At 47.0% G+C, this 13476-nt stretch overlaps 2 protein-coding genes across 2 annotated transcripts in view; one reads left to right on the plus strand and one right to left on the minus strand.

Annotated features, from left to right (window-relative positions):
- Positions 1-332: 332 nt before the first annotated feature.
- On the plus strand, positions 333-8271 carry LOC106811749 (zinc finger protein 135-like). Its single transcript, XM_014815467.1, has 3 exons — positions 333-409; positions 4056-5337; positions 8240-8271. The coding sequence occupies exon 2, from the start codon at positions 4076-4078 to the stop codon at positions 5324-5326; it is 1251 nt and encodes a 416-aa protein (XP_014670953.1). The 5' UTR covers positions 333-409; positions 4056-4075; the 3' UTR covers positions 5327-5337; positions 8240-8271.
- Positions 8272-9496: 1225 nt separating this feature from the next.
- LOC106811741 (large neutral amino acids transporter small subunit 4-like) overlaps positions 9497-13476 on the minus strand; it is a 23636-nt gene continuing 19656 nt past the window's right edge. Inside the window, exons 13-14 of the mRNA XM_014815455.1 lie at positions 12723-12866; positions 9497-12059 (exon numbers count right to left, since the gene is read on the minus strand). Of these exons, the coding sequence (XP_014670941.1) occupies positions 11823-12059; positions 12723-12866 (381 nt within the window). The 3' untranslated portion in view covers positions 9497-11822. The remainder of the gene's footprint in view (positions 12060-12722; positions 12867-13476) is intronic.

Here is a 13476-nt window from a genome sequence, read left to right on the forward strand (position 1 = left end):
CAATTGTTCCCGCTCCGCAAGCTGTAGATGTTCTCTCGTACTGATAGCAGAGCACTTAAATCAACTGATTGATGAATAGTCAGAAGTTCCTGAACACAAATTGTAAAAACGTCTCACCATTTCTCCGCGGCCAGGAAAAGATTGTCTGCTTGGCAGGGTACCCGGATACTTGTCGATTTCGTCCACTGATCTCCCATATTCGTGAGTTGATTTCGTCTGACTAGCGAAAATTGCGGAACCGCCGGTCCGCCGAACAAGTGACGTCACGTCACAGAAACACAGACGTTTTGTAACTTTTGTTAGAGTCCAGATGGCGCGAGCGTCTCACAACTGAATTCGCCGCATCCATGATTTGTTTTGAGAAGCATCATTTGACACATAGTTGCATTTCAGTACATACAGTGTATAAGTAGGTTATTTTCGATAACTTATATATATATAAAGATGGTATAACTGCGTTAATATAATTTATAAATATAATTTTGACTAATTTATCGTTATATTAATTACAAAATGTCTATTCATATTTGCAACACCTAGTACTCAGTAGTACTACTACTAGTACTAGTGACTAGTGACTAGTACTACTACTACTAGTACTAGTACTTAGATACAATAATGTAACCCAAACCCAAGAGATGGGTTACAAAAAGCCTCCTATCCTTTTGTGCGGAGGAATTCGCGAGTGTAATCCGGGCCGGTTTCGCTGGTGCTTTTCAGAGACTGAACTTCCAAACTGGTTTATTCTCACAGCGAACCTTTTTTCCGCTATCTGGGAACCTTACTATGTACGCAATATCTGTATTAAACTAATATAAACCTGTTACAAAAATTCGAAAGATGACGAGGCGGCGAATATACTGAGGGCCGCCATTTCTGTTGACCTGTGACGTACCATTTCCCATGCGGGCATAGCGATCGGCAAACGCAGCGCCCTCCGATTTGGTCCGTGAAATCCTCTTCAACCGAAACGTACGTCACAGTCCAACAGAAATGGCGCTCAGTATATTGCGCGCTCGTCACTCGAATTTTGTACAGGTTTATATTAGTTAAATACAGAGTATTGCGATACATAGTAAGTTCCAATAGCGGAGAAAGGTTCGGGTTGAAATAAACCAGTTTGAAGTTCCTAGTCTCTGAAAACGCAGCCAGCAAACCGCTCGAGTGATTCACTCGGGCATTCCTCCGCACAAAAGGATAGGGAGGCTTTGTATACCTAATCTCTTGGTTTGGTTACATTATTGTTCTACTAGTAGGTAGTAGCTAGTATATAGTAGTAGCTAGTAAGTACTGTTTGAAAATGATCGACTTCACTTAACGTAGCTGCAGTACTCCCGTGTACACGTTGCCGCGGGCTATAGACCCACTGGGCAGCAAGAACAATCCGCACGAGCTACACACACACAGGCGCCATTGACGTATATATATATAACTACTAGTAGTAGCTCTTAAGAACTATAGCCCTCCGCTCCGCCGCAAGGGCTCTAGAACATACTATGGCAATTTCCAGGGAGTAAGCAAAGACAACTTTTTTGGCGTAAATAACTTCTTCGGTACGCCAAATAAAGCACATTCTCTGCCGCATAAATGTCTTAAGTGTACTATAAAACACTGAACAATTGAAACAGGCAAACTATCCATAAATGTTGTACTTGCTATATTAGCTCGTCGACGAAGATTGTTTATCAACTTTCAAGCGCGCCCTTTTTTTGTTGTGGGCAGCGCTAGCGTAGTTTCCGGCGGTTGTGAGCGGCACAATGTATTTCCAAGTGGAGGGGTGCGCAGGTTGCACGGGGTTGCAAACCGCCATTTTCATTGCGCAGGCGCTAGCGCGGTTTGCAAGCCGCGTGCAACGCTGCCCACCCCTCCACTTGGAATACATGTCTTTGCTTACTCCCTGGAAATTGCGCATAGTATGTTCTAAATAGCCTGCGCGAGCGGAGGGCTATAGTGTCTAGAGCTTATACTACTAGTAGCAGGAGTAAGATAACATAGAAGGTGTATGGCAGCTCCAATAACACGGCAATATTTTTGGCAGACATTTGCTTGCCTAATTTTACTCGACGTTATTGCTGCAACTCGATAAAAATTACATCTACATTAGGCAGTTGGAATCCACCTCAACACTCAAACTTTACTTATTTCGCAATACCTCTTCTTTTTATGGAGATATATGCTCTTTGAACGTCACACATGGTTTCATTACGTTTTGACTAGCTGGTGGGCTCAGCTTTCCTGACTTCCGAACTTGTGTTATGGCGTGTGAGGAATGGTCTCTTGTCTTGTTGACAAGATGCCCCTTGTGTGGCGGTGTCAAGCGGGGTGCGAGGGGGGGTTTGAAAACTACGAATGTCGCGAGATCTCATTGACTCATCTCCACTTCGCCACCCCCCCGATCGGCACCCCGCTTGAAGCAGCCATTCTTGTCAAACAGACACAGAGACGCATTTCTCACACTGCATAACAACAGTTCGAAGTCTAGGAAAGCTGAGCCACAGCCTAGTCAAATGCTATGAACCGATGTGTGACGTTTCAAAGGCTATATCTCCATAAAAAGAAGAGGTATGGAAACCTAAGTAAAGGTCTGAGTGTGAGGTGGATGTCCCAACGTCTAATTTTACGCTGTACATTTTATCGAGTTGGCACGTAATATATCATCGTAAAATTAGGCAAAGCAAATGTTGAATTGCCGTGTTTGCGGAGTGTCATACTCCTTCTATATTATCCAGGGATGAGATTCTTCCGGAGCATTTTTCCTGTTCCGCGGAAATCGCGGATTTTGACCAGTCCAGGGGTCGATTTTGTGAACAACGTTCTATAATCGTTGCGAAAATTGGGAAGGGGTAATCAATGTAAACAATTTAAATTATTACCCTCAACAGCACCTACTGTAGACTGTAGAGTGTAGATAGGTAGGGCTGACAGCAAAGTAATACAGTGTATCTGTTTTTGCGTACGCAGAAAAGGAGAATCCTGCGTTCACAGCTGCAGTAGAGGGGCAAACATTTGAGGTAGCCTGATCACGTAACGACATGCCTGGCGCCTGGGGCGCGGGTTACATGTGCCTGCGTGCATGTTCTGTGCATGACTTATGCACTGATTGTTTCAATTCGCATTGTGTTTTTTTCAATCAAGATCTGGTCGGGCAGCAGGCAGCTTATGTCTGAGTAAACAATGCAAGCGACGGGTGAGAACATAAACATATCATTATGTCTAGACATTTAATAACAAAACCTTGCCCTATTTTCAGCCCCCCCCCGCAATTTGCTTTATGGTTCGTTTGTTCTTTTGACAACTTGAACAAGGTGAAATTCAGAGTCTCTATAATTTGTTCCAGAATAGCTTAGAATGCACCAAATTGCACCATTCTTTTAAAAAATGACGCTACGGTCCTCGCATGTGCATCGCTCCTCTGTTTGCTAAATTAAAATTCGTCAGCTGAAAATTAAATTATCTTAATCTCATGCCCTCGATTATCTATCGCTGCTAGTAAGTAGTACTACTACTAGTAGTACTAGCGTTAGGTATACTTAGCAAGGAGTAAGATAATATACTATGGTGATAATAATCGTGATAATAATAGGTGATATATAGGTGGTTAATAAATAAGATGATATAATAATATATCCATATTATCTTAGCTCCGCTGATATCTAGTAGTACTTAGTCCTAGTAGTAGAAATATTATATCAATGGCGGCGTGTGTGCTGTAGCTCGTGCGGACTTGTTCTTGCTGCCATGTGTATAGCAACCCAGCCATTACGAATGCTCTGGACGCAACCTTACCTCCAGCCAGTCAGAGGGAACTATGTATTTCCGGCACGTGAGGGGTGGGCGGGTTTGTGGACAAAAACATTGTTGTTGTCAAGTAAGGCTTATTGCCTACCACAGACGTTTTATAGGCGGTATAAGCGTGCTTAAGTTGGTCCCGCGCATCCTAATGGCTCGTTATATAGCCCAGCGGCAGTTAATGTAAGCGGGCTATAGTACTAGAGCTACTTTTAACGTAAACAACACTCCTTAACACAATTTTAATTTGTATCTTGATTGTGTGGAGGTCCTCATTGGAAAAGTAATGTTATTGGATCGGTTGGTGGCGATGGATCAAAATCTACCGCAACACGAGCTGGACGACGACAGCACCGAGATGGAGTCAAACGAGTACTACAGGTGCATGGCGTGCTGGGAGTGTTTCTTTACGATCACCGCCTTCTACACGCACGCGAGGCAGGTGCACTGCAAAGTTCTCGTCTCTCAGGGGCACGACTCGGAGAACGTCTGCGATACGATGGACGATGCCGCCGCGCACTCGATGCACGAGGGAGTCTCTAGCGACGCCACGGTCATCGTCGGTGTCGACGCCACCTGCGATTTCGATCCGAGCGGATCTATGATTCTCCCCGACGGCATTCACGCGATACACGCCGCCGCTGAGTCGTACGCCCCCGCGGAGTCGGCCACGCCGACGAAGAAGTGCAAGATCGCAAAGAAAGGTCGGCCTTCCCGTGCGGCCGCGCCGCCGGCGTTGGATCCCGCAGGATTCCTCGAGCGCGTGCGCGCGATCAAGATGGAGGACACGGGTGGCGAGCCGTCGCCCGACGGACTCGGTCTACTCGCGGCGCAGTGCTTTGCCACACCGCAAGAGGGCGCTACCAATGACGACGAGGTCGAGTGCGGCGCGGCTGTGACGATCCCTCACGACCCCTCGCTTCCTGACGACCTCGAGGCGTACTGCGACCCTCCGCCCGCTCCCGACGACGACGCGGCAGGCGACGAGGGTGAGGCGGGGGCGCAGCTGCTGCTGCCAGCGCTCCCTGGTGGGGTGGACGTGTCGGCGGCATACCGCTGCAGCATCTGCGGGGTGACGTGCACGCAGGCGCGCGTCATGAAGCACCACATGCGCGTGCACGCGGCGCAGTGGACCAACGCCGCGCGCCGCTGCCACCTCTGCAACATTTGCCAGCGCTCGTTCCGCCGCTATGACACGCTCATCGTGCACATGCGCACGCACACGGGCGAACGCCCCTACAAGTGCAACATCTGCCTCAACTCGTTCTCGCAGGCGGGCGCGCTCAACAGACACCTGCGCATCCACACGGGCACGCGACCCTACCAGTGCGACCTGTGCGGCGAGGCGTGCTCGGACTCGGTCGACTTCAAGTCGCACGTGTGCGTTTGCTCGGGGGAGCGGCCGTACAAGTGCCGGTTGTGCGCGGCCGCGTTCAAGTCTCGCCCGTACCTTGTGAAACACGAGGAGACTCACCAGCTGAAGAACGAGGCGGTAGTCGCGGCGAGTCTCATGCTAGAGTGGGAGGACGTTGCCTAGCGACACGCGGCGNCCATATTTGAAAAAACGAAGTTTATTTTAAATACTTCCAACCCAAGACTAACTCTGTGCACGGGCAGGTTTTTCTTTTTATAATAGATACTTAATAGCATATATTTTCCTATCTAAACTACCAAATTCTAGAACCCATACCCATCAAAATAGGCGATTTCAGTATTTGTGGGTCAAATCAGAAATTTTTTTCCGGAGGTTGCATGCCCCCGGACCCCCCTAGCAGGGCTTCGTGCCTTCGCCGCTTGCCCTACCGTCCGTGCCGGAAAAACAGTTACCTGCTATTCATTGTCAAATTACCTGCTTTGTCAAAAGTTAACAAGAACCCTGTATACTACTAGTAGCAGGAGTAAGATAATATAGAAGGTGTATGGCACTCCAAAACACGGCAAATTCAACATTTGCTTGCCTAATTTTACCGACGATATATTACGTGCAACTCGATAAAAATTACATCTAAATTAGCGTTGGACATCCACCTCACACTCAAACTTTACTTAGTTTCCATACCTCTTCTTTTTATGGAGATATAGCTTTGAACGTCACACATGGTTCATAGCGTTTGACTAGCTGGTGGCTCAGCTTTCCTAGACTTCTGAACTGTTGTTATGCAGTGTGAGGAATGGTCTCTTGTCTGTTGACAAGAATGCCCCTTGTTGGCGGTGTCAAGCGGGGTGCGAGGGGGGTTTGAAACTACGAATGTCGCGAGATCTCATTGACTCATTCCACTTCGCCACCCCCCATCGCACCCCGCTTGACACAGCCATTCTTGTCAACAGACAAAAGACCATTTCTCACACTGCATAACAACAGTTCGGAAGTCTAGGAAAGCTGAGCCACCAGCCTAGTCAAACGCTATGACGCTGTACCATGTGTGACGTTCAAAGCTATATCTCCATAAAAAGAAGAGGTATGGAAACTAAGTAAAGTTTGAGTGTGAGGTGGATGTCCAACGCTAATTTAGATGTAATTTTTATCGAGTTGCACGTAATATATCATCGGTAAAATTAGGCAAGCAAATGTTGAATTTGCCGTGTTTTGGAGTGTCATACTCCTTTTATATTATCTTACTCCTGCTAGTAGTAGTACTACTACTAGTAGTACTAGTAGTAGTATACTAGCAGGAGTAAGATAATATACTATAGGTGATAATAATAGGTGATAATATAGGTGGTTAATAATAAGATGATATAATATATATCCTATATTATCTTACTCCTGATACTAGTAGTACTAGTACTAGTAGTAGTATATATATATAGTCAATGGCGCCGTGTGTGCTGTAGCTCGTGCAGACTTGTTCTTGCTGCCAGTGTATAGAACCAGCCATTACGAATGCTCGGGACCAACTTACTCCAGCCAGTCAGCGGGAACTATGTATTTCCGCACGTGGAGGGGTGGGCGGGTTGTGGACAAAAACATTGTTGTTGTCAAGTAAAGCATTAATTGCCTACCACAGACGTTTTATAGGCGGGTATAAGCGTTCTTAAGTTGGTCCCGCGCATCCCTAATGGCTCGTTCTAGTAGCCAGCGAGTTAATGTAAGCGGGTACTAGTTACTTAGAGTTACTTTTCCGTATATAAACGCTGCTTACACAACTTTATTAATTCTGTGCTTATCTTGATTGAATGTGGAGTCTCATTGGAAAAGTAATGTTCATATCGAACGGTTTGGTGGCGTGGTCGAATTACCGCACACGAGCTGTACAGACAGCACGAGATGGAGTCACAGTACTACAGTGTGGCATGGCGTGTGGGAGGTGTTTACTTTACGCATCCCCGTTTCTACACGCACGCGAGGCAGGCTGACACTGTCAAGGTTTGGTCTATCGGGGCCGACTCGGAGAACGTATATATACGAGGACGATGCGCCGCGCTTCGATGCACGAGAGTCTCTAGCGACGCCACGGTCATCGTCGCGGTGTCGACGCACCTCGATTCGTCCCGACGCGGATCTATGATTCTCCCCGACGGCTTCACGCATACACGGCTGCGCTGAGTGTACGCCCGCGCGAGTCGCCAGGCCGCGAAGAAAGTGCAAGATCGCAAGAAGGTGTCGCCTTCTCGTGCGGCCGCGCCGCGGGTTTGGATCCCATGGTTACCTCGAGGCGTGCGCATCGCGTCAGATGGAGCACGGGGTGGCGAGCGTCGCCGACGGACTCGGGTCTACTTGCGGCGCAGTGTTTTGCCACACGCAAGAGGGCCGCACCAATGACGACGGCATGGTCGAGTGCGCGCGGCTGCGATCCCTAACGACCTCGTTTCGTGCGACTCGAGGCGTTACTGCGACACAGCCGCTCCCGACGACGAGCGGCAGGGCGCCGGCGCGGCGCCGACGAGCGTGAGCGGGGGCGCGCTGCTGCTGCCAGCGCCCCTGGTGGGTGACCGTCGCGGCGGATCGTACGCTGCGGCATCTGCGGGTTGACGTCGGCGAAGGCGCGTCGTAATGAAGCACACATCGCGCCCGTAGCACGCGGCGCAGATGCACCTGACGCCGGCGCCGCTGCACCTCTGCAACATTTGAGCGCTCGTGCTCGCGCTCTGACGACGATATCTTGCAGAGGCGCAGCACACGGGCGAACGCCCTACAGTGCAATTCTGCCTTCAATCTCGTTTCAACAGAAGCAGCCGCGCGCTCACGAACGGCTGCGCATAACCGGGCACGCGAGCATCCTACCATTGCGATATGTCGGCGAGGCGGTGCTCGGATCGCTCGACTTCAAGTCGCCACGGTTGTGCTTTCGCTCGGACGGGCGGCGCTACAGTGCCGTTGTGCCCGACCAGGCCGTTAGTTGCCCGCGTCCTTGTGAACACGGAGAGCTCACAGCCGGACGACGCGGTGTCGCAGGCGAGTTTCATGCTAGACTGTGGCTCGGGACGATTTGACTGCGTACACGCGGGCACGCTTCTTTTGCGTAACGCCGCGCGACATTCAGGTCTGCTTGACTTCGGTCTGTTTAGCGATTTTGGTTCTTCGCTCTTGTTAGCGATTATTGTTCCCCCCCCCCCCCCCCATTGCTCGGTCATTGTTTGGCAATCACTTGGTCGTTGTTTCATCATTGTTGCAATCGAGACGGTATCGTTATTATTAAGCGATTTATAGTTCATGCAATTTATTTTGATATGCTACTACATTATGCTTGCTAGATTATTAACTGGATGGATGTATTATGTATTACAGTAGTCGTTTCCGAAAAATTCGGTGTTATAGATATCGTATAGTGTTATATATGGTCACTATTTCAAAACATTGTAACAGTGAATGAATTTTTGTGACCATAATAAGGCTGAGAGGGTCTATGTCCCCAGGGTACTGCCGGAACGTACCCTAGTACTATCTAATATGCCGGACCGTACCTCGCCTACTCCACTAACAAGTCTAGGGAGTCGCCTACGCCTACTCTCTAACCCTAACCCTAACCATATCAAATAGTTACCAGGGTACGTTCCGATATACCGGACCGTACCCAGGGTACGTTCCATCAGTACCCTGGGGTACATAGACCCTATGAGCCATAATAGGTTTGGTCACCTTCATGCCATATTTTTACTTATGCGCAGATCACTGTTATTGCAAGCCTGATACATTTGACTTTGTGCGACCTTCAATTCTGGTTATTTTGATAACTGCCTGCAGTACCACGAGTCTACATGTAAGTGAAATAAATTTGCACCATATTAACGCTATAGTAACTGTAATCATATGGTTTCTCCCAGTGTTGGAATGACTAAAATTGAACTACCGGGTACTTTCATAAATCTTTGGGATGAAGGTTAACTACTGCAGTAACGTTCAGTGGCAAAGGTATATCAGAAGGCCTTAATCCCAGATGTTATTCAGCACAGACTTCCCAAATTCCTAGATTCAAAGATATTTCGTGAACAGGTAACAAGTGTGATGAAACAGTTGTGACTTACATGATTCAAGTAAGCTGCATGTATTCGATTAAAGCAGGTATACAGATTGTCGATAATTACAATTTCATGCTTTTATTTTGTTGACTATATGGCATAACTATTATGTCACTTAAACAGGTAATTACTACATACAAGGACAGCAGCCAGAGTAAGATAAGTATTACTACATTATAGTTCGCTCATCCCGCGTATTTAACTGTATAGTAGGAACTTTATTGCAAGAAACAAAATTACACGAAACTGCGCGAAAACTATTTCAACTTTATTTATTCCACATATTTACAACAGTGACACACCAGTAGTTCAGAGGTTTTTACAACTCGTATTTACAAAAAAAAACTTAAAGATCAGCAGGCTGTGTAATCTGTTGTTTCATCTACTAAATTCGACTCTGAACTGTACGATATCGGATCACTTGTTTCATTATCACCCAATACCTCCACTGTGGGCTAGAATTATTCCTTCTTCATGTATCATTGGAAATGAACGCTGACACTTCTTCTTTGTGGAAAGTACAAGGCTTTATATAATAGCATCTCAAGCATATACACGCGTATGCAATAAAACTGCACCTGCAATTTGCACAATTAATTGCTCATGTAACATCAAAAACAAGGCCAACTATGGTCACCTAGGAACTACGTGTATGCACGTAGATGTATTTATGCAGTAACCTGTACAACAGACTCACAAATCGACAATCACACTCAACCTGTACGCACCACAATAATAAGTGTAGTGTTTCAAGATACTGCCTGACTGGGTTAGCATATTCGACAAATTGGCAGTAACCCGTACAAAAAATATCCAAATGTAAACACAAATTAATTCCAGATTATTAAATTTACATTGTCAAAATCCTATTATCATAGTAACAAACCCATAACATTGATAAATTCTCATTTTGAACACATTTTGCACGGCCCGACTTACTAATCTCTAATACTGTTTTGCAATGTATCGTACATCAGTTATGCAATAGACTAACAGTAACAATTATTGTTACTGTTAGTCTATGGTTACAACTTACACTTACAGTGTAGGACCACTAACTGTAAAAAAAAAACTAGTTGAGCGTGAATATCAAAGCATTACGTAACTATGTTCATTTGAAAGTTATACTCGTATACTTTTCGAATTTTATCCGTAACCGTTACGCACTTCTAGTGGCATTTTAAAACAAAGACGGGGCAAGAAAAACCTAAATGGGAACCGACATGAGTCGACCCAGCACATTCTTCGTGCATCAGGTCACCACACACCTTGTTTAAAATCCACGCACCGACATGTATAATCAACATGATCAAAGGTAGTACACCGTAAATCGTCCAGTAAAAAAACTTTACAAAAAATATTGGCACTACATGGCTGGGCAATATTATGACGTGATATGTGATGAGCCGGCCTGTCAATGTATTTTTTGACATTTAGATTTTGCCAATCAGATCATTCATTACTGACACTCAGTAACAGTTACAGCTCTCCATTTCTTTTTCAACTTTCGCCTAGTCCTCACATAATATCAGGAGTGTATAATATATATATATCTGAAGTAGATAATAGGAAATTCCCTATTATCTGCTTCTGATATAATATATATATAATATATTGTGTGTCTATATATTATACACTCCTGATAATATATTATATAGCATGTTTTCGTTTTGATTTTTGGCACTTTAGGCAACCATTCACATGCAGCTCAACTGCAACTAACGTAACGTATTTACAAACCAGGATTTCACACATTCATCCTGCCCCTGGATCTGCTCCGCTATATGTACACCGATCCCCACACAACGCCCCACTTCTCAACGACACAACACTGTACAGGATCGGAATAGCACTAATATATGTACAAATCACATTGCTGTTTCTGAACACTAAAATTATCATGTTGAGCTCCACAGCTATTGGTCCAACAGCACATTCTCGTGACGTCACCTCACATCCTTGCCACGAGCACAAGGAATTACGCATACGACACAATGCTTGTGTTAGCTATAAACGCTGAAACACACCCACCACAACCCATACCGTGCTAGTTTCTCACTGCTAATAAATACACCGCGGTATACAAACGTTAGAAACATAACGTTTTTTCCGTCTGTCTTTCTCTCTCTTTCAAGCTGCCATCGCTGCATCTGTAGCGAGTTTCACCGCACAATTTTTGCGTGCCACCTCGATGCGGTAATTAAATATACAGCGCTGTTCCATTTCTCGTTTCTTCTTAGACCGCTCTGTACAGCTTCATTGTTCACTCAGCTTTCATCTTAAGACTTTGCTGTTCATTCAGCTTTCATGTTAAGACTTTGCTGTTCATTCAGCTTTCATCTTAAGACTTTGCTGTTCATTCAGCTTTCATCTTAAGACTTTGCTGTTCATTCAGCTTTCATCTTAAGACTTTGCTGTTCATTCAGCTTTCATCTTACTTCGCTGTTTGTTCGCCCTTCATCCTAGACTTTTCTGTTCATTCAGCTTTCATCTTACTTCGCTATGTGTTCGCCTTTCATCTCGGACCCCGTGTATGTTCACCAGGCGTACACCCCGCCCGCGCGTTCTCGCGACTACGCGTTCTCGCGCACGGGTATGGTCGTCGGCCGGTAGATGGCGTCGGTGCCCGTCATGTCTCTGGCCGCTCCCTCCTCCTCCTCCTGCTCGTTGAAAACCTTGTCCTCCTCGTAGATGCAGCCGAGGCCAAAGGTCGGTTGCTGCGCCGACGACCACTCCTCGCACCTGTCCAGCGCGGCGGCGTCGGTGAGGCTGCCGTCGATTGGTTTCGTCGGCGACGACAGAAGTACGACCTAGGAGAAATGGAAGAGCGCGTCGTTACTCGTATTGTACGGTAGCCATCAACGTTTCGTTAGAAACTCGAGAAACAAAAACTGTCCGAATGCACGAATTTATTGGGTCGTTTTTTTACCGCGTGTATGGTTCTTTTCACTCGCTAAACTTTGCTAAAACTTGCTAAAAAAGAAACGTCCAGTAACCGATCATTTCGTGATAAAATAATGCGCACGCCACCTCGTGTAAGTGCACCTCATACGTCTGCCAATGTCACCACCGGAAACCGTGAATGCATATATGCGTGCTAGCTCCAAGAAACACTCGGGTATTTCACCACGTCGTATAGACGTTTACCCTCACGCGGTGAGACTAATTACATGCCACCGATTAAAATCTGACCCGAAAATCTCGATTACGAAGTCCAAATGAAATATCCTGCTCTTAAGATCTAATCAAAGGGGGGTGCGTTATGTGCGTACCTGTGTAAAATCTAATCAAAGGTGGGGTGCAATCTAATCAAAGGTGGGGTGCGTTATGTGCGTACCTGTGTAAAATCTAATCAAAGGTGGGGTGCATACCTGTGTAAAATCTAATCAAAGGTGGTGCACGGACCTGTGTAAAATCTAATCAAAGGTAGCCTGCGCACCTGTGTAAAATCTCATCAAAGGTGGCGTACGTACCTGTGAGGATGGTGACGTGATGAGTGCAGCTGACCGTACGAAGGCAAAGTGGGTGTTTGCTCGGTCGAGCCCGTTGCAATATTTGAGCAGGTAGAGGGGCAGGCCATAATTCAACAGCGACAGCACCAGCAGACCCACGTTCACCTGCCGTAAACAAGAAAGGCGAGGCACGAATGAACGACGACGCGATCAGATCTTTCTAAGCAAGTTCTGGAAAACGCAATCACGAGTAAATAACCGCACACACACAAACACCACGCAGAGGCTATATTCGTCCCGGTACCCCCTCCCCCCTCCCCCCACACACACACCCGGATATTGCTCTAGCTGTTATCTGAAGGCTAATGGCCTAGGGGTCATCGCGCGGTGTTACACGCGGCATCGCGTCGTCATAGACCCGAGGGGTCATCGCGCGGTGTTACGCGTGGCATCGCGTCGTCATAAACCCGAGGGGTCATCGCGCGGTGTTACACTCGGCATCGCGTCGTCATAAACCCGAGGGGTCATCGCGCGGCGTTACACTCGGCATCGCGTCGTCATAGACCCGAGGGGTCATCGCGCGGCGTTACACGCGGCATCGCGTCGTCATAAACCCGAGGGGTCATCGCGCGGCGTTACGCGCGGCATCGCGTCGTCATAGACCCGAGGGGTCATCGCGCGGCGTTACGCACGGCATCGCGTCGTCATAGACCCGAGGGGTCATCGCGCGGCGTTACACGCGGCATCGCGTCGTCATAAACCCGAGGGGTCATCG

The sequence above is a fragment of the Priapulus caudatus genome, unplaced genomic scaffold (assembly GCF_000485595.1).
Source record: "Priapulus caudatus unplaced genomic scaffold, Priapulus_caudatus-5.0.1 Scaffold570, whole genome shotgun sequence".
In the NCBI taxonomy this organism is placed as follows: Eukaryota; Metazoa; Priapulida; class Priapulimorpha; order Priapulimorphida; family Priapulidae; genus Priapulus; species Priapulus caudatus.